Source organism: Telmatherina bonti (assembly GCF_933228915.1).
Source record: "Telmatherina bonti genome assembly, chromosome: 1".
Taxonomy (NCBI): domain Eukaryota; kingdom Metazoa; phylum Chordata; class Actinopteri; order Atheriniformes; family Telmatherinidae; genus Telmatherina; species Telmatherina bonti.
Window position 1 is genome coordinate 24162279 of NC_136619.1, and position 18075 is coordinate 24180353.

Genomic DNA, 18075 nt, shown 5'->3' on the forward strand with positions numbered 1-18075 from the left:
GTGGTTTAAGTTTACTAAATAATATGATGAGTTGAAAAAAAATTTAGTTTCTGAGATGTTTAATTATCAGCCACCAGTAATTTTTTTGTGGTTACCACAAAATAAAGAAAAAAATTCCCTGTTCTGGCTATGAAAGAAGTTGTAAGCAAGTGTGTTTTTTCTTTGTTTTCTAGTCTTCCCTGAGGCCAGACATCGGGTTGGCGAGTCCTAATTCAGTGACTACGTCTGGAAAATCTTCTGCTCCCTTTTACTCCTTCACCGGAGCCAATCCCAGAAGACGTTCTCTACAAGATCCATCACCAGCCGGTCAGTGCTGTCTCAGTGATTATGAGAGAAAAGCTCTGAAACTCTTTTTACAGGGGAAAAAAGCAGATAATATAATAAAATGAACACAACACTTTTAAAGTATGTCAGGTTTTCAGACTAACTGATCGACTGAGGAATAGAGATTTCACACAAATGTTTCCTCTTTACGCCGCTGTCAGCCCGCTGATGAGTAACTCATGAAATATTTATGAACATACTGTGGGGTGTATATATTCACTGACCTAACTGCCAGTCAGGACTGTAATGTTGCATGTCTTCATCATTTGTCCCTGTGTACAGAAGAGTGTCCCATTTTATCTAAGACAGCGTTTGCAAACAACAACACTGCTGAAGAAAATATTGTTTCTTTATGTTGTTTGTGTGATAGCAGTTGTGTTTTCTTTTCTTTTTTTTTAATGACTAGATGTGCTTTCATCTCCTCACAGATCCTCTACAAACAAAAAAGGTTCGCAAGGTCCCTCCTGGCCTGCCTTCATCTGTGAGTGGAAGATCATCTACCTCTCATATAAATAGATTTCACAGTGAGCTCACCTTAACAAACAAACACACACACTTCTTTCCTGCTCTCCCTTTCCATGCATGTACATAAAGAGTGTTCTTGACATCACTCACACACTCGTTTGGTATAAAGTCTGTTGTTCTTATATGTTGTGTTTATAATTGACACATTGGTGCCTGTTAGTTTACGTTGTAATGTTTGTTGTTTCCATTGTTGTTGTTAAATGTTGTCATGCAAAAGTCTCTGTGGGATAGATGCTAGTGTTTTTTTTTTTGCTTTCTTTCAGCTTTTTTGTGTGAGTGCACATACATGAATGTGTGTGCCATGCATGTGTGTGAGTGGACCTTAGGGTGATTGATTTTCAGTGGTGCCCTGTCACAGTCTAGCCTCCTCACAGCCTCTCCTGGGAGAAAGAGAGGCTGTCAGAGCGGATCCCCAGCTCTGCTCTTTTGATGTTTAATTAGTCATTACGTGGCTGAGCAGGAGGACAGACAGAGATTAATAGCACAGAATATCTAAAATTTCTATTGGTAATGATCCCGGTGGAGCAGAAACCATTAGGATGCAGAGAAGTGTGGAGCTCAGCTTGTATTTGCGTAGACAGGGGGTGTTGGAGTTCATTAATATGCATAGATCAGTAAGTCAGATGTTCATTGTTAAAACCCTGGTGGATTGGTAAAGGGTTTTATTAAACTTCACCTTAAATTTCTAGAACTGGTACAAAACAATGCATCCTTTCGTTCAGTTTTAATAAGAAGCAACTGGTTCACCAGAATCTACTTTTTTTTCTTTCTTCAAACAATGAGAGGCTTTCTCTCTGATTTTGGTGAGGGAGTCTGAGACAGAATTTGCCTTTCAGAGCTTTGATAATCGTCACTTCTACTGCTGTTACTCTAAAATTAAATATGGAACAGGCCAGCTAACATAAAAGGGTGCCTTGTGTTTTGTTTCTGGATTTGTATTTGAAAAGAAGTTTGTCAGAGCGTGAGGGAGAGATGCAGTCCCCGGCAGAGGCAGGAACGTGAGCTGCCTTCTTCTTAACTAAGTGATATATTTGAGGTCTTGTCAGACAGAGGGAGGTAGGCAAAGAATGGTTGCCTCACGGGTTACATCTCTTTGTTGTGTAAATGGACGCTGGGCTTTTATTTGTCAGTACTTAACACATGGGAGCAGGTGCGGTTCTGTGACTCAGAAGAGTACAATCAAGCAGTACAATGCTAGTTGGGGAAAAACAGTGAGGGGAGCATGGGATAAAATGCAGCTTCTTCTTGTCACTCAGCACTGCTCAGAAGATAAAGCCTGGAGCTTGGAGGAATTATCCCAGTTAGTCTTTGATCCCATTTGAAAGAATAAAGATGGTACTGTTGAATAATTGACTATAGGTCTCTTATAACCTCTTGACAGATAAAGAAAAACATAAAGCTCTTTTTGATACGTAGCATGAGTGCAAAATGTTTGAGTAGGAGTTTGTCTGGCAGCTCTTAGGTGTTGCTTTAATGGTATTACAGTCAAAGGAAGCAAAGGTGAGAAATTGGAGGACAAACTACCTGATGGTAAAACGGACTACCTGTGGCCCTCAAAACTGTGCTCCGTGATTGCTAGAGAGAGAGTAATGTGTATGTGTAGGGGTGGTTATCAGTCATGATCTGTGTTTGTACTGCCAGCAGCATTACATGAAGTACTGACGGTGTTTAGGAAGTGTCGAGGGAAAGTGCACCTGGAGTCAGATCTGCTGTGCCAGAGGCAGCTGTGTGAAGAGCCTGCAGCGTACCTGTAAAGCATGAATGCAGCTGCAGATGCCACAGAAAGCTTTTGCTTGTGTAAGCAAACTGGAGGGCCCCACCAGAGACCTGAATAGCTGCTTGATTTTTTTTTAAAGATCAACACAGTGCTTCAGTGCTTCCTATCATTATGTCTACCACGGGGAAATATTCTTATTTATTTAATTCATTCTTAAATCCTGCTTTTTTCCCTCCAGCTCATATTTGTGCTCCCTAGTCTAAAAATAAAATTTGGAGTTTTAAATCAGATTGGCAATGCAAGTTGCAAGTCCAAGCATGTTGTGTGTGTGTGTGTGTATGTGTGTGTGTACACTACATGATGGAGCCAAATCAAAATATTTATGGGAGCACATCCTCTCTGCATTTCGGTTTTGACACTGCAGTGCACCAGGATGTGAAGACTATCTAGACAGGCCAGATGGTGATTGCAAACATTTAAATGTTTATAGGGCTTTTTCATCTTATATACAGACACCTCCCCTCCTCCCTCAGCCACACACATACTTTCCTCTGTGGTCTGATGGTTGTGTGCTTGCAGACTTTGGATACAGCAGAGGCTTTAGCCGTGTGATGTTTCGTTCTATCCACTATTTCACTGATGGAAAAATTTAGCCAAGAAATGTGGACTATACACAACTTAAAGATGCAGTACATGCACATCGCACTCAAGCATGCACCCTTTTATTTGTGTTGTAATAGATGCGTTTGTTGTAATTGGTCCGCTACATTATTTGACAATAAAAACAGTATTGGGAGTGAAGGACAGAGTCCAATGTTGTCATTGGACAGACAAGCTGCTGTGCTGAACGATGCTGATGGGCAGCTGCGTGGGCACCTGTCTGACAGGAGGACTGAAGAAGGGAAAAAGGGTTTTATAGCTTGTGGGGGAAAGTTGCATCTTGTAGGATATTTATGGGAATCTGCAAGGGCATGTTCTGTATGTGTGTCTGCATGTCAGTTTGTTTGTTCAAATGGTGTTTTTTTTCCCCCCCTCTTGTCAGAGGCACAGCGGCTTGATGTGACACTTCCTCCCTGGCTTTGGTGATGGTGTAGCTGCAGGATGAGAGAAAGAAAGCAGTGGCTGAGATTCAACTGCCCTCAGGGACTTTTGCAAGCGAGAACCCTGAGTGTGGATGACAAAAAAGATTGACATTCACTTTTGACAGATCACTCAGACACCCTTGTTTCTGAGAGATTTGTACTGTGCGAGCTGTAAGAAAGGAAGTCTGCTCAAGGCTTTAAATCTTAAGACCTAGAAATGTTCCTTGCAGTGTTGTCTAGTGCATGACATTCAAAAGATCTGTCTTTCTATCAGTGTGTCTTTAGCAGCTCGAAAACAAGAAACAACACTAAGAAATAACAACAGTAACCTAGTATTCCTGTTGAAAGAACGGGCCCCCTTTCTTTCTCACTTTCAACCATAGCAGGGTGGGATAGTTATATTTGATGAGGAGCTCCTAAAGGAAATTCACCACTAGAACCTTATGTAGATATCCTGGAACACTTTTCCAGGGCTTTCCAGGGCTTTTTAAGTCACAAACAAAATTTGATTCTGGTGCCATTCAGACAACTGTTTTGTCTAGTTGTTAATCGGATGCACAACTACAAAAAATTCATTTAAAAAAGGGGCCTTAGCTATCTCATCACTATAAACAAAAGGTACATTCATTTTTACTAACTACTGTTAAATCTTCTTATTGTTTCCACAGATTTTTCATGGTTACTAAGTAACTAAGCACACCTCTGTGCACCAGTGTACAGTCTTAACATCTGATAAACCTAAATCTGAATGCCAACTCAAATCATAGTAATAAAATTTTTAGCATTTTTCAGAGAAGTTTGGAAACAGATGTGTGCTCGGCTCTACGTGTCTTTTATTATGCCAGTAAAATTATGTTTAGCTTTTTTCTTGTTGATTTAAATACTTCCAATTTAGGGTGTGTCTTTCAGGAGTATTAGCCTTTTCTGATTAAACATTACTGAAACCTAAATAAACTAATTAGTTTTAAAATTGAATTAATTATCAATAGCTGTTTTTACATGGATAAGTATTTCATCTGTCTGTTTGAAATCAATCTTATCGGAGACTCCAGCTGACATGTTTACATGGAAGCTAGGTAAAGTTATCTGATCAGCTACATTTATGTGATAACAGACTTATTGAAATGAGTGTATAAATGGTTACTTTTGCCTTCTGAACTGCTCACAAAAAAGGTTAAACCACCGTTCTTGATCCGAATGAAAAGTATATCTGATCGAGTCCATTCAGATCGACTGTGGTGCTTACAGGATGTATTTTTATTCTGATTGTACGTTCGATTCAATTGATAGTGGTCCATGCAAATGTAGCTAGTGCTGGGTAATATTTCTTTTAAAAGTGACTGGTTAGTTTTACAGGATCCCAATAATGAAAATAGTAATACTTATTTTTTCCTCTGGGCTATCGGTTGCACATTTTTACGTAGTTTGACTGCTCCTGCAACTTATAGTCACACACAATTTATATAGGTTTTTTTTTCCTCTTCACAATGCATTTTTGACATATTTATAAATAAAAGCAAGATGGCCAGAACAACAAGAGGTATTTCAAAAGTGTAGTTACATCACTATGCCTTGGTAGTTGCCAAGGAAATTAATATAAAAGACTTCTAGTTCAGTGCAACATGTATATGCTTTTTCCCTCTCCATGATGCATTTGGGATTTATAGTCGATAAAGTACTTTCTGAAAAAACCTCCAATTTCCTGGGTACTTAAAGGTGCATTGTGTAACACAATTAAAGGTCAATGATGTCATTACAGAGGTTTTTTTTAATAACTTCACTAAATTAACTGTTATATTTTTGTTTCTCTTAGATTGAGCCATTTATGTCTACCTGCAGTAATTCAAGCTTGATACTCATGTGCTTACTGCAAACAACTAAGAGAAAATTACGTAGAAACACAGTTTAAATTAAAAACAAAGTTTGTGCTGCTGCCCGCTGTCTTTGTTTGTTCACCGCCATCTTCCTGAGTGAGCCACTCATAGCATGTTTACATCTCGTCAGAGCACACGCTGTAAGAACACCACCTGACGCTTTTCTTATTCAGTATTTACATGATACCACGGTTGGTTTGGGAAAAGGAATATTCTACCTCTGTGAAACCAAATTAAAGTACTTTCGGTTTGACACTTTTCATTTGAAATGAGGTTAATACATGGATCATTTTCAGTCTTCAAACCGATTGCAATTGATTGATTTGGCTGCATGTAAACATAGCTACTGATTGGGAGTCCAAGTTGAGTGGTAGTTTCTTACGTCAAATAAGTGGGAAGCAGTTATAAGAACAAGACACTAGAATGATACCAAAGCTGAATTTCTGTAAGGGGTGAATAATATGAAGTTTAAAGCGGATTCAGTATCTTGCAATACACCAAGATATTTAAAACAAGTCACCTTTATGCAATGGTGAGACATCCTTACAGTTAATGACACAGGAATAAGAGTCTAGTTAAATTTTTTGTTTGATACCAAATATCTCTATGTAAGATTTTGATGTATTGAAGAGTTTATTACAGGATAGCCATTTCCTAACATGGCTAAAATCGAACTGAACAAAAGACTATATTTGTGGTATAGCAGGCATGGATTTGTATAACCTTACTGTGTGTTTAAGTTGGATTTAGTTGAAAACCCCAGTTAAAAGAAACATAATTTAAAAAAGAAGAGAGAAGAGAGCTGCAGAGTTCACGTCAGTTACATGTACATGTTTTTTTCAGTGTTTCTTTACATAGAATTTCATTGAAATATTTGCATTTATTCAGATGTTTTATGTCATGATCTTGTCAGTTGTGTTACTGCAGATGATAAAGTTGCCCACTCGTGCAACTGGTAGGGGGCAGTATATTAGGCTCTGGCCTGACCCCTGATACAGAGCTCCCCAGAGATGGCCTCATCTGATGGTTGATTACATAGACACCGTTGGTTTGACAGGTGACGCTAAGCAGTCACAGCCACCTCTGGGATGGTGGGCATTGCATTTATCTTTGTTTGGGTTGTTGAAATTTACCACTGACATTAGAGGCTGCAGATAATGGAACAGGCAAACAAGCCAGAGGCCTGACCTCTTTCATCTGTAGGGAGAGCAAGGAGTTAAAGGGACAAAGAGAACAAAAATAATGCACACATTAAAGTCATTACTCACATTCTGGCCTGTTGTAAATTATTCATTTAGGGCTTGCGTGAGTGTACAGCATTAATGCATACCCCACTTTCAGATCTCTGGCAGACTCATGAACACAGCCTGTCAACAATCACCAAGGTGGTGTTTGTTATTTAGAGATCTTTTAAGCCTAGCTGCCATGACCTGAAAAATACATGGCTGAGCCGCATGAAGCTCATGTAGAAGCTTATGTAGTCCTGCACTACACACTCACTCATAAATTAAAGGTGATGTGCAAAAAGTCCCTCCAGTACTCAGTCTCAAAAGCAACAGTCTCAATTGATGATGATCTTGTTCACTGTAGCATCTGTCTGTCTGTTGTTTTTCTAAAATCTAATTGTTTACCAGATTTGGTGAAAAGAAACAGACTATTGGAGTTCATTTCTGAACTACAATCAAAGGTAGTGATTGATGTGTTAGGATATTGAACTTTTTATTATTTGGAGATAAAAGCACATAATATGTAAATGACCCTTTACATTTTCTTTCTCTGTACTATTATTGATCACTATGAAAACCAAGAAAACCAAGAACTTGCATACCAATATCAAATTCAGAATTACATCCTTACCTGAACGAATTTAGACTTCAAGCCAGAGAAAATCCTTGCAGGCAGATCATCCACACAAATGTACCCAACCAGCAGGTTTCAACTTAAACTCCACTTTCATCCATTCATTTGTTGTTTGACTTTTGTTTGCTTTTTTTTGTTTTTTGTTCTTCTTTTTTTTGCTGTGCAAAACCACAACATGCCAAAGTACAAATTAAATCTAAGTTTTAAAAAACAAACTGCCAAAAAATTAAGAAAAGCAAAGCTTAGTTGGCTCAGTTAATGGTGATATTTTAGATCCCCCACTTAACTTTCACCTTGCCAAAGTCATCTGTTCGTAGTACAGTTTCCCAGTACCTCTCACTAATACAGTGGAATATTGTTTTACAGTAAATACTTCACACAACGTAATTCTAGTTAAGGTGAAAGTGTTTGGTCATACAGTCTGCGTGTGCGCCAGAACCGGTAATCTGAAATGTCGAGCTGTTTCCCTCAGTCTTTCTGACTTTTCTGTCTTCAAGCATGTCTCTCCAGTGACATGGTGACCTTCATAGTCCCACTGCAACTGAAAATGGTGGGACTATGTGAAATAAGATAAAATTTTTTGAAGAATTACATCCTAACGTTCTCACCACACCTCTTGGTCACCCATTCACATCTGTCTTGTAGTTTAGATTACATAAAAAAAAAATCCAGTGTGAAACAATACAGACAAGTTTAGGTGGAGAATGAAGAAAAATAAGCTGCTTTTAAAAAAAACTAACAAAAAAAACCCTTTTTTTGGGTTTTTTTTTTTTAGATTCAATGAATGATTTATTTCAAAACAAATGTGATATAATGTTTAATATGTACTAGTTTAAAGGTACATTTAGTTATAAGCCCTTCATAAGCCCTTATAAGCTGTCACACTTTCAGTAAAAAGCCTTGTTTTTAACCTGAAGGTCACTTCTGACCATGGTTAACAATTTCTGTTCTATGGTGTAATTTATATAAAATTATTGTTTGTGACATATATTAAGTGATCATTATGGTCTCTTCAGCTCAGACTTAAGTTATTTATAAAAAACAGTAACTTAATTAAAGAAATACAGCAATGTATAAACGGTTCCAATTACTCCACTATAAACAAGTACATTTAGTGGAAATGTCCTGATTGATTAGTTTAGTAAATTGATTATTTAGTAAATCATTACTGCGAATGTGCAAAGATTCACATATAAACCATTGGAAACATGAACTGTGTATGTCTTATGCTTTAACTGAATGAATGCACAATTATGCTGCTGTCATGTTAACCAGAATTAATAGATTGAGGTGAACTATTAAAATGATATTTATCTGCAAATGGATTAGTAATCAAGTTGTCACAATGGATTTGTTTAACATTAGTACAGTGTGTAAATGACAGAGGAATACTTAGTTATTATAAAACAAATATTTTTTAAAAAGTATTTATTTTAGAAAAATAAAACTAGATTTTGCAGCATTCATTTAAAACTAGAGCTCATAAGTAAATAATCAGTACTTAAGGGATTCAGGTTGGTACAAACACTGTTTGATACAATGTTAGTTGAAGACCATAGTGTCTGCAACTCCTCCATCCTGCTTCGCTTTTGCCAGTGAAACAGGTGTACTCTTGATGCTGCTCAGTATGAAATAGGTCTGTTAAATTAATCTGAAGGAACTGCTTAAATCCTGAATTGTCAAAACACGATCTTTGAGTGAGGGTCTGAATCCCCCACGCACCCCCCACTCTTCGTGTCATCATCCCTAATTAGAAGCAGAGCTTCTTACAGGAAACAATCCTCCTGTCTGATGACATCACTGCTAAATCCATGCGTGAGATGGGGTGACCTCAGCTTGTGGATTTGCTGTTTTGTTTTTCCTCACCCGAACAAATCCACCGAAAAGCACCTTGCAATGACTGGTTCGTCCTCAGAGAGGATCGTGTGAACAGGTGGGTGGAGCTGAACCTTCACCTCTCAGACTGATATGAGTGGTTTTTGACGATCAAGGCTGTGACTAGTGTATCATGACTGTTGATTTTTTTTTTTTTTTTTTTTTGGAGTTTCATCAAATAACACCATTTAGACATTCTCACTGTGTCCCCTGCATAGTCAGGAAGGAAACAAATAGATAAGCTGGGTCCTGAATCAGCAGGCACTGATGTTTGTGCTTAATTTTCTAAATTAATGCCTATTTGTTCCTGCTTTCATGTGTTTTTCTCGAAACATTATGCTGTGTCTGGACTTGTTTTAGATCCCTTGAAACACTTTTATGATGACCATTTTCCTTAAAGCATCAACTTGAAAAAGTGCCAGATATAAAATGGTAACAACATGCAGAGCCAGTGTTTGGATGAGTTTAAAAGAGATTCAAAGAAGAAAGGGGGATAAATAATAACAGTGCTAAAAGGAAAAGCATAATAAGGGCCTAGTTTTGCTATGGAAGTGGAGGCTTTCATCTTTCTATAATAGTAATGTTCTCAATGAGTCTTCAGGCCTGTGTTTAGTCCAGTGAGCTTTGAGTGGTTCACATGAAAGGCTCCAGTCAGACCTGGCTCTCACTGGAATATGGTATCTATTCTTTCCTTTCTTCTCCTCTCCTTTACTCCCCCCACCTCCTCCAAAACGAGAAAGGTAATGGGGATCTGTGCGGCTTCCAGTGACAGTAAACCATGGTAAAATGGCTGTCAATGTTTTGCTCTCCCCCGTCTGAGGCCCCCAGGGTTTAGGAAATGGAGCATTATTTTCCTTTTCGACGTCACAAGCCAGCCCCTGTACAGCTGTTGCATGCTTTACAACACTGTTTACAGGCACTTCAACAAAAGGTCTTACTCAGATAACACCAAAGCTCCCACATTTAACAACCCATGGAGAGACTGCTCTCTCTTCTTTCCCCACTTATTGCATACTTTTTGATGCATGGATTTCACTTCACTTTCTCTCACTAATGGCTTCTAATTGCTATGTGCAGCAGAGAGGTGGCATGTGTGGGCAACAGGTAAAGTGCCAGATGGCTATGTTCTTACAAAAGGCAAATTTCGCCTCACTGCGTGTAGACTCATTTCATCATCACAAAAACAAAAAGATTAGACACTCAGGATTAAAGCATGGAGAAGAGAACAGACTCGGTGCACTTATTTAAGCACTCATTTGATCGCCACACATATTAATGAACTCCTGCTTACAATGCCATTATTTTAGCTCCGGTTTGTCGGTGTTCCCCCTGCAGAAAATCTGCATTTCCCCCCCCCCCCTTTTTTTTTTTTTTTTAAATGCCTGGAATTAAACGTTTCATTCTCTCTCTCTGAATCCGCTCACACATTTTTTTCTGTCCCACCCACTTCCCTTTATCTTTTTCTCCCCACCTCCTCTTTGCCTCAGCATTTAGAGGCTTAAGAGAGGGATATACCACATGAGCCACTCCCTTCTTGCTATCTCCCCTTCCAGCAATGTGGAATGGTACAATCCTGCTTTGCATAAGTTTCCTCTGAATGGGTCATGTGTGGAGGCCAGTACTGAAAGAATTATTAGTCCATTTTGAACGGTTTGGATGTATGTCTAGAGAGAAAGCTAGTGCGCCGCTGTTCTATACCTTTATCACTTAAATTGTTAAAGCTATAATGTATTGCGCCTACCCTGTCCCTGGAATGGGCAGTAACTCTTTGATGTATTACTACAACGGGAAATCGGTGAGTAGTCCCTTTGGGAATGTGTGTGTCTGAGACAGAGAGGAGCAGTAAGAAGTGTGCATGTGTGTTTGCCTCTGACAGTCGGGCTCTGCTGCCTTTTCTCCTGTGCGTCTTAAGTTTTGCGTTGTTTTCATTTTAGATGAAAGCACCATGTCCCTTTCTATATGTGAATGCCGGAGTGTGTGAGTTTTTTCCGTCACATCGGTTAAAGCTGTGTGACAATTAACATAATGTGGGTTGAGTGTGTTTACTAAGCTTTAAACTTATTTCAGCGTTCTTCTGCTTTGTACTGCGGCTCTGTATGAGTAAATATTTAAGGCTACAGATGAAAAAGGTTCCTGCTATTATAAACCTCTTTCTTATGCACAGAGTGAAACGGTGTGGCAGAAAGTTTCTTGCTGTCTTGAATTTATTTTTACTGGCTGGTTGCTTCAGCTCTGAGACTGGGTTGAAATAATAACAAGTGGGAGTCTGGGAATGATTAAGGGAAAGAGACTGCCTGTTGAGGTTAGACTTTCCTGTTTGCAGATTGAGCTCCAAGCACCACTGTTGCTCTTATTCCATCTGTTTTTAATCACTTTGGCATTCTTGACGCCACAGGGAGCCTAATGTGATTTCTGAACTTCTCTGTAATGACCTCTTTGATTTTTTGGTGCTCTGAAAACTTTTTTTTTGGAGTGCTAGTGCCTTTTTTTGTCAATAGGTGCATAACTGAGTATGTATCTTCTGTGCTTGGAGTTGATGGAACTGTTGGACTGAGTTATCACAGTTGTTTTGGGGTGTAAATATCAGTTTTGCTTGAGTTTCAGACAGATTTTAAACTGTGTTTTGCCATATTTTATACTGACAACAATCTAGTGAATTTATGCATCTAACAATGACTGAATGGGTTCTGTAATGCATTTCAGTAATCCTTAATTAACTATCCTGCAAATTACACAGGCCCATTTACACCTGTCACTTTCTTTGCTGTTTTCGCTTTTATAATAAGGGCACATAGGTAACAAGGAAAAATAAAGATGTTAGCCTTTTGTTAATGGTCTTATATCCAAAAGGCCATCTTACTCAGGCTTGTGTTGCAACTTTCCTTCCAGTCCATTACAGCATTTCCTTTCTTCTTCCCACTGCACAAAAGATGACTGATCTTTTTCATATAAAGTATTAACAGGCTTGTGTTATAGTTGTGATGGGGAGAAAATTGATAGCATGTGCACGGAACAGTCAAATTTAATGATCAAAAGCAGTTGTTAAACAACCAGCACCACTCTTTTTTGATAGAAAAAGAAAAGAAAGATGTTCATTCTTTGAATCAACTTGATCCACAATAATTTGTTGCGATGCAGAGTTGCATAGCAGGCTCACCATCTGGAGCACTTGCAGAATTCACAGTGGGCCATTGGCTTGTGAGCTGGTGGCATGGTACCAATACAGATGGAGCAGCTCACTGATCTTTCTTTGGTTGCTTATGAGATGGAGAAAAAAAAGAAAAAAAAAGTAAAATCTTGCGCTGATTTTCATTTTTAGACATATTTTCCCTGCTTAAACGCAAAAGTACTTATACGCTTAAAAAATAAAAATGCGGAGCCTTGACACGTTTAATCGTGGATTTTACCTGTTGTTTTTGTCATTCAACAGGTTACATCACTCTTTCTAGAAGCTAATCCCCTAACTAACCCCCCCTCCACCCTCCCCCACATTGTGCACATGTGCTGAAGCTTGCATGCTTCACTGCATGCTTAGCACAAAGTCAGAGTGGGGGTGGTGTGTTTGTCTGTGTTGACCTATCATGTACTTTATAGGAGGCACATGTGCTGATTAACATGTAATGAAAACGTGTTGATTCCAAAACCTTTTCCCGTCCTTGGCATTAATGAGTGGACAGTGTTCCTCTGCTGTGGGCTTTTGTTTTCCTTTATTGTCCTTATTTTTTTATTTATTTTTTTTTAGAGAGAATCTGTTTCATAGTGAATCTGTTTCATAGTCGGGTTTAAAGTTCACACATGAATTAAATATTTTCTTTTATACATGTAGGTGTGTGAGTTTGTTAAGTAATATGTTTAAAGGTTAGTCCACTGGCTCAATAACAGATTACATATGTGGCCGGTTCAAGAATTCTTTGGTTCATATGTAACTTGATCAGACTCCAGTTCTACATGAGTGGATTGATCAGGTTTTTAGAGAAATTTCATGTGTGTTGTGTGCATACTTAGGTTACATAATAATAGTTCAGCTAATTTCCTCGGTCAGATCTTCATAACAACTGAATGTTGGTCCTCGTATACATTCTGTATCAGAGTTTTATTGTTCAAAAACCATTTGCAGTTATCGTGTACAAATTTAAACAATATCCCTCTGCAGGTTAAGCCGCTTGAAAAGACATTTAATCTTTCAAGCATGCTCAGCCTAGTAAGTGTGTAAGATTTGGACTTGAAACAAAATGCCCTCCAGAGATTTGGTTCAATTCCAGCCAATGTCATACTGTATAAAAACAGGACACGCCATTATGAGTGTGTTTGAACTTCGCTTTGAGCTTATTTGGCTATTTGCCCAACTTTAACTTCATCTTTTGGTTTTAAATTGCCCTTCAAGTTGTTATGTTACATCCTTTGTAGTAGCTGACAGATTGTGTTTTAACATGTGATGTTTTGATTGGTGTGGCATGAACTTCAAAGTCAGGTACCACAGACAGGTATGCTTGCAGGCATGTGGGAAGGTGTGCTGGCTATCTTCCCTTAGATGGGAATGAATACTGCTGAAAGTCACAACTGAATTACAAAAAATTACACTTGGCATCTTAAGCTCAAATTTCTGTTGCTCATAAGGTTGTTGGTTTTTTTTTTTGTTATTCACTTGTCATGTACCAAAATTAAGACTATTTAACTTAGTCATAAAAGCGATTTTATCACAAAAGTTGCATGAGTGTTAAATTTTCCCCCTCATCCTTCCAGATGGTGTGTTATTTAAAAAGACAAATGCTGTGAACTTTGGTGTCACCGTTTGTTCATTTTATTTAAGTAATGCAGGCTGCAGCTCAAATAACCTGTGTCGGTGTGGTGCTCTGTGTGAGTGACGGCTTTTAATTAATGGTCTTGTAAAAGGAAACCCAGGCAGGCCCTCTCTTCCGTAGGCCAGCAGAATGTAACACCCGGTGTTTGGAATGGTTTATTAATGCTTTGACTGGTTAGCCCAGGGTAAAAGGAACAATTAGCATTATCCACTGCCATATGCTGCCCGCAGAGTGCCTGACAGAGGAAAAAGACAAAGCCCGGTCTCCTGTGTGAAGCTAACCTGAGATCTCTGCGGAGCTACTATCAACCCTGGTCACATGTGTAAGCCAGAAGACCCATGAGAGCTCCACCCCTCCCAGAGCACTTTAATTACACATCCAGACAACAGCATGCTGGAGTCCTGCTCACTCAGCAAAGCCCAACAGCACTGAGTCTCACATTCTGCCTTGATAACATGTTCACATGTGTCTTAGTCAAATTTATTTACACGTGCTGTGATGCACATTTTCCACTGTAACTGTGTTGTAAAGCAACAACGTACTCTAGGTAACCAGCTGTTGTGACACATGCATATGCCGAAGAATGCCGTTTTGAGGAGAGAGCTGTCAAGTCTAGAGTGTGAAATTAGGCCATTAGAGGATGGATTTAACATGCAGAGGAAATGTGCAGGTGGATGTATCTGGCAGGTCTGGCTCTGATTAGTGTTACATGATGACGGGGTCATCTAGTCCTGTCTGTGGGAGGGAGAATTCATCCAAACCTTTTCTCCCTTCATCCCCTCTTCTCCCTCCATCTGGAGTGGATGAAGTCAGAGACCACATCACTGGTGTTTGGCCTCCAGTCTTTTTTGATCACACCGCCCAGTTTGGTACACACTCAGCTGTACAACAGCACACCCATTGTGCCTCTCTTTTCTACCACCAGCTTGCAGGTACACATAAAAAGAAAGCAAACCAGGCTGTTTTTGTGCACCTTATTTGATTTTCTTCCTCTGTGGGAATGCTGTAATTTGACAAGCTTTTAGTCTATGCGTGTAAGCGGTATCATTATACTTCCATTAGAGGCTGAGTTGATCTGAAATGCAAATACTCCTGATAATCCACTCCTCCCTTCATGAGCTTGATTGCTTGGTAGTCATTAAAGTGTGTGTGTGTGTGTGTGTGTGTGTGTGTGTGTGTGTGTGTGCGTGTGTGTGTGTGTGTATTTGTAGGTTTAGGACTGAAACCACATCACTGGTTTTTACTTGTGCTCATGTACATAAGATTACAGAGCATTGTGTATACACGTTGTTGAATGGGATTGTGCTTTGCATTTTGAGTAAAAACATTTATTTCACAGGATCTGATCTAAGCAAGTGAGTTGTTTTGAAAATGTCTAGTGGAAAGTTCTATTTCTGAGAGTGCTTTCTTTGTATTTTTTTTTTTTTTTTACATATTATTAGATACCACCGAATTTTGATGTTCATCAGTGTGTGGTTGTAAAATGTGTCCTCTCCTGGCAGGTGTACGCACCGTCTCCAAACTCAGAGGACTTCAACAGAGATTCTCCTTCTTACTCTTCTCCAAAACCCTCCAGCAGTATGTTTGCAAGCACTTTCTTTGGTAAGTCCAAAGCTCACTCATCAGTTTACACTAAGAGGGGAACAATCCATTGCTAATTATCAACACACTCTAAATACATATTACGAAACAAAAGTTCACTATTAACCATGTTAAATGTATTTTTTTTCCTTTTTTGTTAATTATAACTCCATGAATGGAAGTTATCACAAAATTGGTAATAATTTTTTGCTGACCAGTATACTTTATGGTCACTGACAGATTCAGTAGTTTTGACTTAACTTTTTTTAAGGTAAACGTAAGTATGGCAGACCCCAAAGCATATAAAGACTTCTTGCTGATTTTAGCGTTTGTGTTACCTCAGCTGTGTTTTGGACAGGTATCATGTTTCAGCCCAAAGACAAAAAAAAATCGTAAAAAGAACTACTTGTAAATGACCCCAAGGTATTTAGGCAGAAAGAGGTTATCTGTTGTCTCAAAACATGTTGCTGCCTTGACATACAAACTATGTCTACAAAAATGTCCTCTTTTTTTGTTGTTAGATGGTACCCACAGTTCGTCTGACCCATGGAATTCGTCCAGCGGGATCGGTCAGCCCGGTTATGGAGGAATGCTTGCAGGATCTTCATCTCACATGCCACAGTCTGGAAACTATAACAATCTGCACTCACATGACCGCTTGGTAAGCAACTCTTTACCAGATAGATAAATAATAAATGAGTCTCAGTAACTTAAGTTTTTGCCACCACATATGTGTAAGAAAACCAGTGTGTATTGCTCACCTCCTATTACCTTCTAATTTTATCTTGGCACTGCAGTCCTTTTGCACAGCTCCCCAGCTTGGAGTGGGTGTGTACAAATTAAGAAATTCTCTGGTTATTATCAGTGAAGACATTGTTGACCCTTTTTTTTGTCAGTGTTTGATCTGGCCTCGTCTGCCTGCCTGCTTCAGCTGGCAGTGCATCACAGCGAGCGTACAGATGCAGCCTGTCCTCACTTTATTATTGCCCCTGCCCCCATTAACTTTTGCTCCACCGCAGCCTGGAGGATGTCAAAGGACAATTACAATTTAGAGAACAAATAAGCTCTCTCTTTCCTACACACATGCAGATTTATCTTCATATATGAACCTTTTTCTTTAAAAAAAAAAAAATGTATCTTCCAGAATTACCCTGCCCACTCAGTCTCTCCGGACATCAATGCCAGTCTTCCTCCAATGTCGAGCTTCCACCGAAGCAACACCAGCACTTCACCATTTGTCACTGCAGCACACACCCCGTCAGTCAACTCAGCCGATGGGGTTATGGGTATGCTCTCATATTAAGAATGACTAATTCACTGATCCTTAGTGTAATCATAGCCATGCATCCATTCTGTAAATGTAGTCAGTGGGTCAGGCAGCTGCTTTGTGTACCATTACTACTCTTGCTCTTAATTTGTCTAAGGTTTCTGTTTCTTATGTTTTCTTAGCTGCTGCAAATCGGGGGACTGCTGGAAGCTCGCAGACTGGAGATGCACTGGGCAAGGCTTTAGCTTCGGTGAGTTACCACCCCAGTTTTAAGATTTCCTCCAGCTCATTCTGCTTCACATTCCTGATGAAAGAGAATTGCACAAGATTTAAATGTTAAAAACTAGTATGAATCAGTTTTTATTTGTAATAGAAATTTATTCCACATCAATACTAGATTATTTTCTGGGAAACATAAATGGCTTAAGTATTTCTATCCACTGCTAAGAAGTCTTTGTGTTTCTGCTTTAGGTGACTTTTGTCTAGCTGGTGTTCAGCCTCATGCTTAAACAATTTCAACTTTTCTGTTTATTGTTTTGTAAAGAAAATGACCTTTGTAATCATGCAGGGAATTAGATTTTATACAGACTGCTGATTAAAAAGCTTAAAGGAAACATTTGTAGTTTTTTTTTTTTTTTTTAGCCATAAGCCTGGATAGTCGTTGGCTTAAACAAAGAATATCCAAGAAAGGCAAAGAATCACTGTAAAGCCGGTGGACTACACAATTTCAAGAAGAAAAAAAACTAATATCTGTGAGATCCTGCCATGGTTCAATCGTTTAAATTATTTCTACAGCACAACAAAAACATTGTGACACATCCACATGCAGAGAATGTATTCAGAATCTGAAACAAGAAATGAGTCACTGATCGAGAATGTCACAATTTGAAGTGGGCGAAAATGGAAGAAAAAAATCCTCAAATGGTGTGTAACTTGTTGCAGAGGCATTATATGAGCTTTAACGTTTGATCATCACTGAAAAACACACATTTTCCTTACAGCACAAGCTGTTCCTTAAACAAAAATATTTCTTATTTCTTGCGAATCCTAAATTTAAGGGTTCAGGGATGTAATAACAAATTAAGTCCTTTATATTTGCAGACTCAATTCCATTAGCATGACAAAGCTGGACTGAAATGGACACAGCTAGGCCAGGGTGGGGGTGGGT

At 38.9% G+C, this 18075-nt stretch overlaps 1 protein-coding gene across 1 annotated transcript in view; it reads left to right on the top strand.

Annotated features, from left to right (window-relative positions):
• tcf12 (transcription factor 12) overlaps positions 1–18075 on the top strand; it is an 81997-nt gene that overhangs the window by 46898 nt on the left and 17024 nt on the right. Inside the window, exons 7-12 of the mRNA XM_079246913.1 lie at positions 174–306; positions 753–805; positions 15562–15661; positions 16162–16301; positions 16785–16926; positions 17090–17157. Of these exons, the coding sequence (XP_079103039.1) occupies positions 174–306; positions 753–805; positions 15562–15661; positions 16162–16301; positions 16785–16926; positions 17090–17157 (636 nt within the window). The remainder of the gene's footprint in view (positions 1–173; positions 307–752; positions 806–15561; positions 15662–16161; positions 16302–16784; positions 16927–17089; positions 17158–18075) is intronic.